General features: G+C 45.5%; 1 protein-coding gene across 1 annotated transcript; it reads right to left on the minus strand.

The window, feature by feature from the left end:
• Positions 1–2,444: 2,444 nt before the first annotated feature.
• LOC148431100 (ciliary microtubule-associated protein 2-like) lies at positions 2,445–15,241 on the minus strand. The gene is made up of 6 exons (XM_088466351.1): positions 15,118–15,241; positions 14,908–15,051; positions 6,330–6,497; positions 4,621–4,749; positions 4,127–4,248; positions 2,445–2,872 (listed from the first exon to the last, which is right to left on the minus strand). Exons 1-6 carry the CDS (start codon positions 15,157–15,159, stop codon positions 2,782–2,784), a joined length of 696 nt encoding a protein of 231 aa, XP_088322477.1. The 5' UTR covers positions 15,160–15,241; the 3' UTR covers positions 2,445–2,781.
• Between the last annotated feature and the right edge of the window lie 554 nt (positions 15,242–15,795).

Consider the following 15,795-nt stretch of genomic DNA (forward strand, 5'->3'; position numbering starts at 1 on the left):
TGCGTGAACATCAGATTAGCGTACAACTTTGAACCCTACACTTGCTAATGACTGACCTTTGGTTTGTGTACTGATTCCCAGTGCTGTGCTGCCAGCTCCTGACCCCCGGCCTATCCCTAACAACATGTCTCATGATTCTATTGTCACCTCGGCCCAAACTTCTCAGTTGCTGCCTGGAGGAGCCAGGGGGCCACAGAATGTGCATAGCTCACAACAAAGCAAATTATGTCCTTAGGGTGGCCCTGTTCCATACTGGGGTATTCACTAGACCCATCCCCCATGTGAGCCAGCACAAACTACTAGTAGAAAGTGGGTATATTGCTGGTGCTGTGACAGCAGGTGTTTACTTGGTTCCATCAAAGACCACATCAAACTGTAATGGTGCGTACACACTGGGCGATTAAAGTGGACGACTGAACGATAACGATATCATTATCGTTCAGTCGTCCACTTTATCGTCCATTTTTAACACAAAAAAGATGAACGATGACGACGACGCGCGTTCCCGCGGGTCGTTCGTCATCCTCGTTCATCGGGCTGACATGCAGGCCAACCTGACGACCTCGTCAGGTTGCTGCATGTCAGGGAATGGGTGAGAGAGCCCGGCGCTGAACGATATCGCTAATGATATTGTTCAGCGGCTGTGCTCAATGTCATGAACGACATTGAGCACAGCCTGCCGGGGACACACTAGACGATATCGCTCAGGGAGCATATCGTCTAGTGTGTATGCACCTTAAGTCCTTTTAACAGAATATTACAACTTTCGCACATTTAGTTATTAAAGATTCCACATATATCTCTCTTCTGTGCTCCTGTAACACTTTCATGGGTGCTCTGATGTCCTACAATATGACTTGCAGGATCACGCCACCTATATTAGAGCTTTAAATACTAGGGAAAAAAATACAAAAGAATTGAACAGAGGTACAGGAAAGTGAGAAAGATGTAATTATAAGGCAACCTTGTGAGAAGTAGCGTAAGCCTCCACAACTCTGTGTGTGAGATGTGATGTGTGTAGTGTATGCTATAGTAGATGACTTGGGGGGTGATGTATCAAACATTCTAAAGAGTGGATAAGTTGGGCTTAGCAACCACTCAGCTTCTACCTATCATTTTATAGAATATACTAGATAAATGCTACCTCGGAGCTGATTGGTTGCTATGGGCAACTTCACTTGTCCACTCTTTTTAGAGCAGGGGTTGGCAAAAAAGCGGCCCTCCAGCTGTTGTTAAACTACAAATCCCAGCATGCATTGTAACAGTTTTAGTAGGGCATGCTGGCATTTGTAGTTCTACAACAGCTGGGGGGCCGCTTATTGCCCACCCCTACTTTAGAGGGTCTGATTCATTTCCCTCTAACAGTCATAAGTCCTCCTTTTTAATTAATTGTATATCAATTTATGTGGTATGAATATTTGCATTTCCTTACAGTGCATAATTGCAGGCTATACAAAGTTGGATGGAAGCGTAAATACAGCTAATTCAGACAATTCTTTTACCCCAAGTATAGGCTGGTGCACGTGTGAGCTGATGTTGATAAGTAATAAGCTACGCATATGGATAGTGGGCAGGGCAGAGCACAGATGCGTACAGCTCTGCTTCCAGGCGAACATACGCATCCTTTTCCATGCACGTAAAGAGGGAGCATCTGCGGTAGAGTTGCGTTCAACTCTGCATTGACCCTGTAGTTTGTGTAGGAGAACTATCTCCTCTATAGACCATGGGGTACATTTAATAAGTGGTGGGTTTGGTTCTGGTTCTGGTTGCGATTGTGGTGGAAAATGAAGGGAAACAACAGATCTGGTATTCTGCCTTTTACAGATACATTTTTCACATAAAAAACACTCACATTTACAACAATAAAATATAGCCCTGCATAAAATCTTTGTTCTCTCCAACCATAGTAGTGCACATCTTCCTACCAGAGAGCAGGGTTATGTCCTGCACCACTAGGAGATTCCTCAGATTCGTTTCCTTTGTCATCCACATAAGTACAAGTAGTGAGATCTGCTTCTACTGTGCTGTCATTCATTTATACTTCAAGTTGGAGGCACTCATGTATATAAAGTGTGGTTTTAAAATTGGATCCTTCTAGTGTGTTAAAGCATAATACTGTGAGTTCTATTCGCTGAAAAACTTACTATGGCTTTCCTTTGTTTACCTCTTTTTCTTGTTTGTTGGGCTTTTAGTATATTATTATTTAATATATCATTAAAATTTGTATTGCAGTATATAATTAGTGGGTTACTTATGTACACCACCATAGTATAACTTCCTTTCTCATTTCATTGAACATGATCATGTTGTAGTTATTAGCGGTAGCACCCTATGAGTTGAATATAAATCTGTTATAGTGTCAATGGTGAAGTTATTTAATCGGAGGGGGATATCATTGCCAACAATTATTATTGAAAGATAACAGCAGTGACTACTCCCTCATAGGACTCTAATTCATTTACCCATCCATGCTGAATCCCTCAATTACACTGAAGGACAGTGTTATGAATTGAGCTGTTGGAAAACCTGGGAGTGCTTCATAAAATAACAAGAGGTAATAACTATTGAATATCTCCTGGAACATATAAGAAACAGACCACTATATATAACAATTATCCTGATGAAAATGAGTAACGTGTGCAATTAATAGCAATAGACAGATTTTTGCATTAAGATGTTAATGATTAATTCCCACAGTTCCTCTTAACACATAATACATTAGATTATCCATCATTTCAAGTTCTCAGCCAAAATGATGTCCGGTAAGCCTCATCCTCTCTCTCATGTAGTAGTAGATTGTAGTAGAGGACCATTAGCCGGTGCTACTAATGGCTGAACAGGCAAAGTACTGTGTGATCTCTGGATCCGTTCCCTAGAACAACAAACAGTGGAATTAGAAAATATAATGGCCGTCAGAATGAGAATTCAAGTCCATCTTCTTGTAGGGCACAACTTACATGTTAAGAGGATGTATAAACAATACACTACTGAGGGGGACATTTCTGAGACTGATGCACAGATAACAGAACACAAAAGTTGCTGTAACTCAGCAACCAATCAGTTTTTCTAGTACAGTTTGAATAAATTAAAGGCAGCATCTAGAGCTCTTTAGCCTCAGTGAGCCCACTGGTTGCTAATCACATGTTAGTATATATTATACTAAGGATGTGGTTCCCAAACTGGGTTCTGTGGTACCTGGGGTGCAAATAAATTACTTGGGCCACCATATTTGTAGGCTGGGCCATGTGCTACCTGTTAGCCTTAGAACGTCAGAGTGCAGCCAATTACACAGGCTGCACTACTTGTGTGTGGCTGTGCTGTACAGCCCCATCTGTCTTCTCATTTCTCCTCCCTCCTTCTCTGTGCAGCAAAGTGAGAAGAGGTTAATGAGCACCAAATATTTGCTGCCAATACAACAAGGGTGAATGAGCGCTCTGCACAGATTCCTGTCCTGATGGGAGAATTCATTGTTGTCTCTTCTTCACCAGTCCAGCCCTGACTTTGGTCCACCCACCCAAGTTTGTCACATCCTCTGTGTGCATCTCTGCTCCCTCTCTGTGTCCCTATCTGTCCCTCTCTATCTCCAAAATGTAATATGTACCTGTTTCTCTGTCAATCCTTTGTGGGTATATCTCCCATTGTCCCTCATCCCAGCTATTCCCCCTATGTTTTTTGGGGGGGAGATTCATTTAAGTATGAAGTTCCAACTGTGCACACAGCAGGTTATTACTGATGAAAAGTCTAGCTTACTCTTGCTTGCACCTCTATGGGGTGCAAGAAAAAACGTGTTAGGAATTCCCGTCATAGGACCCACATTGTATTAGTGCACAAGGTTCCAACAGAACCTCGAAGCTAATGGAGGAGTCTATTTACTAAGCTTTAGATGGAGATAAAGTGGACAAAGCTAAAGTACCAATCAACCAGCTCCTAGCTGTCATTTTTCAAACACAGCAGTTAGGAGCTGATTGGAATGCACTTGATCTTAGTAAATAGCTCCCCCCTGGCCTAGGGATGCTGTGAAAAAAATGCTGAGGACCTAAGGGGACCATGTACCAAACAAAGTTTGGGAACCACTGTACTAGGGTATGTTAACCATTGAATGCAAAAGAACCAAATTGTAACTCACTTGAAAGCTTTTTCTTTTTCCCGATCAGAGAAAGAGCGTGCGGTTTTTGAGAGAAATGCGGATCGGTAAGTTTTGCCACTTGTGGGTTTGTTGATATCGTATCGACCAACGCCGACTGGGTTCTGCAATGTGACAAGTACAGTAGATTAACTGAATGTGAGAAACAAGGGGACTGGATAATCCGGAGGTTCTAATACTCTGTCTAAGACATAAGCTTTCAATTTGAAGACAGTACTAATTCAGGGTCCATATTCATAAACGTGGCGAACAGAAGGAAAATGCTAAAAGTATTTGAAACTATTTTTATACTATAAAGCAAAAAAATAAAAAGCTTGCTGTAAATGTGAGTGCGAAATACCCATAGATCTCAGGGAGTTACTGTGTAAGTTTGTGCAGAGCAACCCAAAATCTTAGGAAGAGCTAACTTAGGCCGAGTCAGCACCAGTAATGCAGAAATAAAAAGAACATCTATATTCTATGCACAATAAACTTACATTACTTCCAAAGAGGACTCTGCATGACTTTCTGTCAAATCGCTTAGCAGAGGTCAGGAAGGGAACCGAGGACTGCCTCACAGAAGCGAACACTGATTTTACATCATAGGAACCAGGACCTAGGGAATGCTATCATGAAAAACAATAGATCAAGATGCAGTGACACACAGTATATTAGTATAACACAGGCATAACAGGCCGCACAGACACTTCCTGTAAGAACTCTTGCTGCGCGTACATAAACATTGCAGATATTATTGCCTAGGTGTCATTAGTATTGATACTGGAAGCTAGTCACTAGGAGGACTGTCACAGATCACCCCACTAACCATGTGCACTTTATTGCTCCCTCTAGGGACTGATTCTGAGCCAGACAAAGTGGCGTACGTGTTTGCGCTCTTCTGTCACAGTCTCACCTGTGACTTTATGCTAATTCTACAATAAGCACTTGGTGTACAGCCGTGCGCAGGAATGTGCAAGGACTGAGACAGCCACTTTGTGCATCTGTAGGTGCTACATTACTGCTTGGTGCGTCACTGCTAGGTGCAGATTCTCCGTCAGAGTGTGGCCTCCAATGCACGCAATTAAGCATCTGATTCCAAAACCCCTCCTGCGACACACCCGCAAAACTCCCATAACACACCCATAAGATGCATCTTCCTGTGTCAGAAGAGCCACCTCCCAGTTACCGTTCAGGAATGCCCAATACATTTCTGATTCCATGCAAAGGTATCATTGGGTCCTGCGACTTTGTACCCACATACTGTGGGACGCTCAAGCTGAAATTTAAACGCATGCAAAGTTGAAAAAACATTGACCAATGCGAGAATATCGGCATTGGAACATACTCATAATAGGGCTCAATGGGTACATTTACTCAAGTGAGTTTTTAGAAGTGGAGATGTTGCCCATAGCAACCAATCGGATTCTAACTATTAGATTCTAGTTAAATGTTAAGTAGAATCTGATTGGTTGCTATGGGCAACATATCCACCTCTAAAAATTCTCACTTTATTAAATATATCCCCTAGTGTCTTCATTTACCTTTATGTAGCATATGTGGTGTAGCACTTGCATGAAAGTACGTGATCACCAGCCAGCATCAGTGGGCTACTATAATTATATATGAGACGCAAGAGTGGGATGGCCAAGTATAAGCTTCCCCAATATATCATTTCTGCACGATTCATGCTGCCCAATAGACACCAGCACAGCAGTTCCAATGCCTTATTTAGCCCCTCAGTTCCTTCCATCTTTAACATACTGTATGTGCAGTCCTTTTAAATAACCAGCTCTGGAAAGCTGTGTTCTATATGTACAGTACATACATTTTGTATTAAGGAATGTATCAAATTCAGGATTCTGTTGGAGACTTGGATGGACCTTAACAGCAACTCAAACATTTGGGATTCATTTAGATCCATGGGATTCAGCCAACTAAACCCAAATTCTGAGCTTACAGGAATGTTAGTGCACAAAACACTTGTTACAGCCAGGAGTCAAAATACTATTTTATCATGCTAAGTCTTAATATGCAATTAAGTAATGGAAACATATTATATGGCCCATCCATAGTTGTGTACATTTGCATAAAGGGTGCATTTGTATACATTCACACCCATCCAAGTTTCCATGGTAATACAGGCTAGATTTTGAAGCAGACATCCTGCAAATGGTTTGTACTGGATAATCAAATCCTGAATACTGACAAGTGGCCGGGGACAGTGGGCAAGCGAGCTGTAGAATATCCTGTCCGTTGGAGTTTTTGGAAAGCGATGAATTGTTCCAAACTTGCCATGTTTCTTTTTTTGATCATTTTCAAGATCTTCAATGAATGACTTTGCATCAAAGTATCCTAGCTCTGTCTGATAACATTCCTAGGGATATAATGAAACAGACATAAATACACACACAGAATAACCACCACATTCTGGCCACTTGTTTTTGCCTTTTTGGGAGAATGTAGGTGGGTTGAGTCTAGCACGTGATGTTCTGAAGCTATATCATGTGCACTGTGAATATATTTCATACACTTCTATTAGCACATTCAGTCATATTTTTAACCTCCATCTGTATTGAATCAGGAATACTAGAAGCAGAATTTAGGGTTGGCCATCGACCATTGATGATTGGCAACCATCGATGGTCTGATGTCGATCATAACTAGTTTTACCGTCAATCGGAGGCCACCAATGGTGAACATCAATGGCAAAATCCAAATGGCTAATGCCGGCTGTGTTCAGCGCATGCGCAGAGTTAAACCATTGATGGCTTAATCATTGATGGTTTCTTACTGATGGTTTGAAACCATTAGCCATGGATAACAGAGCCGTTGTTAGTCGACCCTAGTAGAATTTTGTGCACATGATTGGCGTAGCAGCACTGATAGCAGAAAGGCCGAGTTTTGCATAAAAAAAAAATCCTGTGGATATTCATGTCCCTGATGTCCACTCAAAGCACTAATCTTATAGGTAGGCATGGTATGTAAAACAGTATCTATGCTTATAAAGTAAATGCAAAAAAGATGAGGCAGTTTGTGTCCAGTTCTCCAAAGAACAGGAAACCCAATGTAAGGGCCGATGCAGATTTGAACGTAACTTTGTTTTGCAATTGGCTTCTGAGTGTTTTTGTGCTGTGTATGCTCCATAGCTGAGTCCTATGCAACTCAGTCGCATGACCGCTTCGCAGTCCTATCAACAGAATTGCGTGCTATGCAGAGTAGTGTGTACACAGCGATATGGCTGTTATCAGACTGGTGCATTCATAACAATGGTGTCTATGAAAGCGAGCAAATGCATAGGGACAGTGGGCTGAACAGATGGGACAGCACAGTTGGTATAGTGGTCAGCATTGCAGACTCACAGTTCCAAGATCAGGAGTTCAGTTCCTGACCAAGGCCTTCGGCTCTCCCAGTTTCCTCCCAGACTCCAAAAAACATAGCGTAGATTTACTGACTTCTGATAAAAAAGGACCCTAGTGTGTATGTATGTTCATGGGATACGGACCATAGATTGTAAGAACCATTGGGGCAGTGAAGGACTGAATTGTTCTTTGTAAAGCGTAGCATTATATATTCTAAATGTAAATAAATAAATGCGTACAGCTCTGCAAACAGGTGATCAACCACATTAGTTTCCTGTGCGCACAGTAGCGTATAACTGCATCCAACTTACATTCAACCCCTCATCGGCCCCATAGTGTGAAACTTGTGAGATTATTATATATATAAATAATATAAAATAAGAGATATGGTAAGAACTTACCTTTGATATCTCTATTTCTGCAAGGTCCATAGGGTTCCACAGGGATACCTTGGGTTATAGTCATGGCTTGGCCATCGGGCACCACACAGTTAACTTTGTGCTCCCAGTATGCACTGGGTCCCCCTCCCCCAGGCCAAGGCACCTCAATTCAGTAATAAGCCAAGGCCATAGGAGGAGAGAAAAAGAGAGAAGGAAGTCTGGAATACACGAGAATCACATTCTCACAACAGGGAGACGGAAAATCGGTGACCAGAACCAGACCCATATGAAGCACAGGGCGACAGGGTGGGCTCCTTGTGGAACCCTATGGACCTTGCAGAAATAGTGATAACAAAGGTAAGTTCTTACCATCTCTCTTATTTTCTGCAGCAGGCTCCATAGGGTATCCACAGGGATACCTTGGGAGTTCCCAAAGCAGTATCCTCAACGGTGGGGGCGCTCCTGTGCAGAAAGGAGCTGCCCATGATGGACCCACAGACCTCATAGAATGAGCAGTAACAGAGGGCGGAACAGGAATGCCCTCATGACTGTAAGCCTCAGAAATCGCCATGCGAATCCACCTGGCCAACGCTTGCTTGTTGGCCGGCCAACCCTTCTTATGGAAACCATAGAGGACGAACAAAGTGTCCGACTTCCTAAGGGAACTGGTATGGTAAAACCGTAGAGCTCGTACCACAAGGTCTTGTGAGTTAAAGGCCGGCACTACAATTTCCCCATTAATGTGGAAACTATAGACCACCTTAGGCAGGAACCCAAGGCAAGTCCGAAGCACTGCCCTGCTGCTGTGAAAAACCAGAAAGAGCCCCCAAATCTGACACCCTCCTGGCGGAAGCAATAGCCAGGAGAAACACAGTCTTAGCTGTGAGCCATTTGAGATCCACGGAGCCCAGTAGTTCAAATGGAGGTCAATTCCCAAGGAGCCACAGTAGGCACAAAGGGAGGCTGTATGCGAAGAGCACCCTGCATAAAAGGTGCGAACATCCGAGAGTGGAGCAATCCTCCACTGAAACCACACAGACAGTGCGGAAACATGTACTTTCAATGAGGCTAGACGAAGACCCTTATCTAATCCTGCCTGGAGAAAAGCCAGAACCCTGGATATCCGAAATACCTGGGAATCGTACCCCCTGGGGCGACACCATTCAAAGAAGGTATGCCATACCCTGTGGTAAATCCTGGCAGAAGCAGGTTTCCGAAGCATGGATGTCTCAAGACCCACGCCGTCAAAGACAGACGACTCAAATCCGTGTAAACACAAGGACCCTGAGACAACAGGTCCGGACGTTGAGGAAACAGCAACAGAGCGTCTATGGAGAGACTCTGAAGATCTGAGTACCAGTGACGTCCGACCACACTGGAGCCACCAGCAGGATCATGCCTCCCTCTTGCTTGAACTTCTTCAATACCCGAGGAAGAAGGGAGAAAGGAAGAAACAGGTACGCAAACTGGAAGGTCCACCGAACCGACAGAGCGTCTACCAGGAGAGCCTCTGCGTCTCTTGTTCTGGACCCGTACACTCTTAGCTTGCATTTGTATCTGGAGGCCATGAGATCTATCTCTGGAAAACCCCATTTGTCCACCAGGAGTTGGAAGACCTCCTGGTGAAGTGACCACTTCCCTGGATGTACATCGTGTCGACTGAGGAAGTCCGCTTCAGAGTTGAGTACTCCTGGAATGAACACTGCCGTATGGAATCTCATGCATGAACACCACACATTATGCACAGTTAAGCTGCTAACATGACGCTCAGTAGCGAATGCACAATATCCTGCATGCGAACGCTGTTTATTAGCTGCATGCGTGCACATCTGCCCCAAATCAGATAAACCTAACTAGCGTCTTTACATCAAACCCCACATACTCACACATTACATATTCACATACAAGGTTCCAAAAGCTTTAAAAGGTATAAGATTCAAGTATGCACATTTACTATAATTGCTATGAAATAAAGATTATTTTGTAACTAAGGTTTTATATGTGATAAGTAAGCCATGTTTGGTATTGTACTGATGCATACTCTCTCAACAGTATTCCGGTAACATCGATGTAGAGATCGCAACAGGCATTCTCAACTTATGGACCGCAGAGACTTCAAGCAACAAAATGAACATTATATGACCAACCATTAGGATTTGCATGAGGTGGGAAACCAGAGACCACCAGTTGTTAGAGGCTGGACTGTGTATATTTGAACCAACCTGTTAAATGCCTTGTAACATATGCCCTCTCCTTTAGGACCAATGGTATTAGCAACAAACTTCTCTATTGTGTTGTCTATTTCTGGAGGGTATAAATATGTGTGCTCTGACCCTGGGTTTCGAGTCTTCGTGCTGAATGCTGATTGACGAGGGGTTTCTTGCTGATGCCTACATCTGGTCCAGAGCGCTGCGTATGTATAACTGTACTTGGGTCTGTATAATTCCTTTGCGCTAAATTTGTACTTATAACTAGCGTGTAACTGACTGTACTTTTGCTTGAATAATATTTTGTGCTTTGGAACCACAGGTTCTAGGTCTGGAGTCTTTATTTACTGTATAACTGCGTACGCAAAATAGCGTCGTCCTTAGAGGTTTATAGGCAGGATATCAGAAGGTATAGGCAGGGGTGTATAGAGGTTCAAAGGCAGAATCCTTAATCCGACCATGTGATCCATCCCATCTGAAGAGGATCAGCCTCTGTAGAGGTCTTGAACGAAACTGGGCATATTCCACCATGTCGAATGTCGACACCATGGAAATCAGTAATCTCAATGCCAAGTGAATGAACACCTGGCGACCCTGGAGACAAGAACGTAACCTGGTATGTAGGGCTGAGATCTTCTCCTCTGTAAAGAAGATTCTCTGCTGCTGAGAGTCCAACAGTGCTCCCAGATGCATCATCCTCTGAGATGGCATCAGTGAGGACTTTTTCCAATCGATCAGCCGTGAGTATGCAACACCGATATTGTCAGTTGCAGATGATTGCGAAGTACCTCCGGAGACCCTGCTAGGAAAAGCAGGTTGTCCATGAAAGGTAACAGGCGAACCCCCTGTAACCGCAGGCGAGCCGCCATGACCGCCATTACCTTGGTGAACACCTGCGGAGCCGCGGAAAGAACAAACGGCAGCGGTTGAAACTGGTAATGGTGATCCAATACAGCAAATCTGAGAAACCTCTGAGGAGCCGTAGCAATGGGGATATGCAGGTAGGCATCCTGAATATTCAGGGACACCATGAAATCCCCAGGTTCCATAGCTAATATAATGGAACGTCGAGTCTCCATACTGAACCGAGGGACCCTCAGAGACTTGTTGAGAGCCTTGAAGTTGAGAATAGGACGGACAGAACCGTTCGGTTTTGGTACCAAAAAGAGATTGGAATAAGAACCCATCCCCCTGAGGGACGGGGGGACTGGAACTATGACCCCGTCTTGGAGCATAGAACTTACCACTTTCTGGATTTCCAGAGCCTTTGTGGAATGAAGGCCTACCTCCGGAGTGTAGGAAACAAAACTGATGGGGAGGCCTTCTGTTGAAGGAGAGGGCGTACCCGTGAGAAACCACTTCTCTGACCCAGGTGTCTGTGATAATCATCCACCAGTGCTGGGCAAACCAAAGAAGTCGGCCTCCCACCCTGGGGTTCCCCAAGGGGAGGCCCAACTCATGCTGAGAGTTTGCCCTAGGCTTGGTGACAAGGCGTCTAGCACTCCAAGGTCGCTTCTTGGACTAGGGTGTCTTCCTGGTGGCTCCTGATGGCCTGGGAAAAGACTGCACCTTCTGCTTACCTTGAGGACGATCGTCTTTTCAGCCTAAGTAGCAGTCCTAGACGGAGCCTGAGGCGATGGCAGACATGCAGACTTTGCAGCTGCCAATGTACTTACAATTTTATCCAGGTCTGGGCCGAAGAGGACCAGACCATTAAACGGCAAGCCTTCCAGGCCCTTCTTTGAATGCAGACGTGGAATCTAAGAACGTAACCACCACGATCGGCAAGCCGAAACTGCTGCTGCTGAAATCCTGGAAGTAAGCAGGCTAACATCCAACGCTGCTTCGCTAATATAAGTAGCAGAATCACGGATACTACCAGCACCGTCTGCTCCTCAGAAGCATCAGAGGAGAATGACGATTAAAAAGCATCAGCCCATTTTTCCATGGCCCAAGCCACCCAACAGACCGCCATGAGCAGTCTGGCGGATCCCCCGGCCAAAGAGTAAATGGATGTTAAGTAAATCTCTACCTTGCGGTCCGAAACGTCCTTAAATGAGGACATAGACGGCATGGGTAAGATTGCACTCTTAATCAGGCGTGTCACATGGGAATCCACCTGAGGAGGGGTGTCCCACTTAGTGAAGTAATCCTCTGCAAAGGGATAAGAATATGAGTCTCTTTTGGGGCTGAAACATTCTGCCTGGGAATTTCCACGCTTCCTCCATATGGTCCACCAGCTGACCAGAGAGGAAAAACTGACGCCTTACCTTTTAAAGTATGCGTAAGACGATGCAGTCTCAGGGAGACAGTCATCCTCCATAACCCTGCGGAAAGCTTTAATTAGCCCGGATACATAAATCCTGCACTTATACTCAACCGCTTAAGTGGGTCGTTCCGAGTCAGATTCCGGGAGCTCCCCTTCATCTGACATCATCATCGTCATAATGTGGTAACAGTGGCGCTACTAATGGTCTCTCAGCAGGCCGTAGAGCGGGCACCTGCAAAACGTCCGTTAAGTTCTGTACTGTGGCGGACCGAGGGCCTGATTCAGAGACGGATGCTCTGAAAGAGCGCTCGCTCTGATTCAGGGCGGTTTTTTTTTTTGTGCGGCCTCCAGGCAACTCGCATAGCTGTGGGTGACCACCCACAGCTATTGCGACCGGCCAGGCCATCGCGACCATCGGGGCTTGTGGTAGGGTCTTGTGGACGCAAGCCTCAGAGAGCTTCCGGCTCTAATAGAGCCGGAAGCTCTCCCACTGACATCACTGGTGATGTCAGTGGGGCCACCCACAAACGGCAGGCGTTCGCTTGGGAACGCCTCAGTTTGTGAAGCCACCCCCCCAGCCACGCCTCCAAAATGGTGCGAGCTGTCGATCAAAATTGATAGCCGCCCCGTTTTGGTGCAAGACCCGGAGCAACGGAGCGCCCGTCGCTAGCCGGGTCTCACGCGTGCGCACGTCAGAGCCGGCGCTTGCCTGCACTAACAGCGCTATCATCAACCACTCAGATGCTAAGTCTGAAGTGGGAATAGCGCTACCTGACCAAACATTAAGCTGTAGGAGAGGTAGGATGGTGGGGGACCCAGGCTCCACATTCCTACTCAGCGTTGCTGTGCATCCAAGATGGCCACCGTGCGTTCTGTAGGCGGAGCCGTGGGGAAGGATCCCAAGCACCAGCGCGCCAAGCCTCAGTAGAAAGGCAGCTGGTGCAGTGAGAGAGGGGTCTTTCCCATAGTCTAAAACCGGAAAAGCACCCTCTCTGGCAGGCCATTAACCCTCAGGATGCTGGAGCGCTTCCTTAATGCTCCAGCCCCATATCCCTGGTGGTCTAGTGGTAGCGCAGGATGAGTACCTGGCTCCACTAACTGCACCCCTCAGGTAGCCCCCAGCCCTGAGGACACTGGACTGTGCCACAGTGGGCTCCGTCCGCAGACGCCCCCTGTGCTTACCTTGTTGCTCCCTGTGCACCTGACCACAGTCCTGCTAGCTGGGACCCCCAGAAAAGCCTGCAGAGTTCCCTGGTTCAGTACCGGTGGCTCAGCGCCAGCAGGGGTGTAGGTGGGGTAGTGGGGGCTTCCGCTGGACTGTCCCCACTAGCCGCACTTGCAGTCTTCTTAACTTCGGGGCTGTTTTTGCCAGCAGCCCCCATGCAGTGACCCGACTATGGACGGGTACCAACTGAAACTGAGGTGCCTTGGCCTGGGGGCGGGGTTATAGGAGGGGGGCCCAGTGCATGCTGGGAGCACAAAGTTAACTGTGTGGTGCCCGATGGCCAAGCCAGGACTATAACCCAAGGTAACCCTGTGGATACCCTATGGAGCCTGCTGCATAAATATATTTTAAATAAACAAATTCAAATGTTTTCTGTATTAGTTCCCTAATCGTAAACAATTATAGACATTCCACCCATAACTGCACCAAGTGGGACAATAATAACACCAATTTGACCTACAATGTTACAAGTTTCTCCAGATAAAGTTGGCCAAATCTGGCAATTTCCACATACAATTTATTCATTTACCACCCCTGCAGTGTCTTTGATCAAGAGGTCATAAAATCTTGTGGGTGGCTGTATTTTATTGTACTGTATTGTATAGGGTGCAGTTATTCAACCTCACCTCCTGATGGTCAGATCTGCCTTATTCAGAGATGTACGCAAACCCAATGGTGTGAGATCTGTGCATGTGCAGATCTCGTTCTGAGAGATCGCTAGCAGTGCCCCCTAAGCCACAACATGAATGACAAGCTGCGGCAGTTTGGGGACTGGGTGGTCTTGAAAACAGATGTGTCGGCCCCATTTTTGAGGCACGCCGTGGCCAGTGTCTGCGTCTTGCAACACAGGGTTACTCAGATGGCAGATGTTCCCACAGAGTGAGCCGATGCTGCACCCCTCGGATCTGCAATGCATACAGTAGGCGTCATTTTAAACTAGACGCCACCTGTGGCATAAGCATATTATTGCACAGCCGCTGCATGCAGAGTCGCAGTCTGTGCATTATCACCCATCTCTGATCAGGCCCAGAGTCTTCTGGATTTCCAAGTTGGCCACAGAACAGAGAAGATTGCTTTTTCTTATTTTTTTAAACAAGGGAATATTGTGATCATTACATGGTAGCCATAAATCACAAACAATACTTAAAGAGAAGTATACCATTTATATAATAATTGAAAATAAAAAAGTACAGGCATATACTATTGTATACCTCCTGTACCGTTCGTCATATACTGGTTCCCTAATTTCTTATATTCAGTTTTATACATGTACATACTATATGTGGTCAGCATCTTCCATTCAATGACCTCTAATGGAAGCGTTCCACTTTGTAGCATACTTACAGGTGTAGCAAAGTGTCCGTACAGGATGTGCTGTGATCTTGGCCCGGTGAATAGGTCATAAGGTCCTCTTTTACCCACAACGTGCTTCAAGGTTTCATCTATGGAGCATTTTAGGTTGTAGGTTCCTGGTCCCGGCACACATTCCTGAAATATGAGCAGTGCATTAGGAAAGCAATGACACACGGCCCCTCTCATCCCATAATCACTTACATTGCTGCTTGCTGAGCCACATTTAGTCGTTTCGCTGTCCATTATACCCTTGGAGCTGGCAGACTCTGAAGCCCTCTCTTCTATGAGTGTGTGGATTCCCTGCTTTGCCGTAAGTTCCAGGTCCTGGGGTACAATTCTGTGTGGAGGACAGAAACAGGAATCATGAACAAAATAGATCACATAGCAAACATTCATCTGCATGTGACATCATTCACACACTGCCAGGAAGGGGGTACAGAACTGATTCAGGTGTCTATTTATTAAGATGAGAAAAGTCCTTTCTCTGGTGTTTTCACCAAAGGGCTTTTCTGTGCTTTTATTACATTATTAACAGATTAGCACCAGTGAAATCAGTGTGTGAGGCTTACCCCCGCCCCTATAAATCTCTATGGAGATGGCAGCTTACTGTAATTTATTCAGATTGCGTTACACTGTACCCGACAACGGGGACATGCAAAAATGGAAATACTTTGCTTCGCCAGCGTCGGGTCAAGCTACCGTGTAAAACAGAGGGGGCGCTGCCAGGGCATGCTTATATTACTGTGACCGTTCGCCGGCAGCACTAGGCTGGGAATTGGTTAATCGGTCCCATAAATGCACAGTGTGTACCTAGAACTAGCCTACAGTTTGGCTGACCCACAATGTGTAGAGGATCATTGTGCATATTCCTAGAACTCC

Source organism: Taudactylus pleione, unplaced genomic scaffold (assembly GCF_031769625.1).
Source record: "Taudactylus pleione unplaced genomic scaffold, aTauple2 ptg002873l, whole genome shotgun sequence".
In the NCBI taxonomy this organism is placed as follows: domain Eukaryota; kingdom Metazoa; phylum Chordata; class Amphibia; order Anura; family Myobatrachidae; genus Taudactylus; species Taudactylus pleione.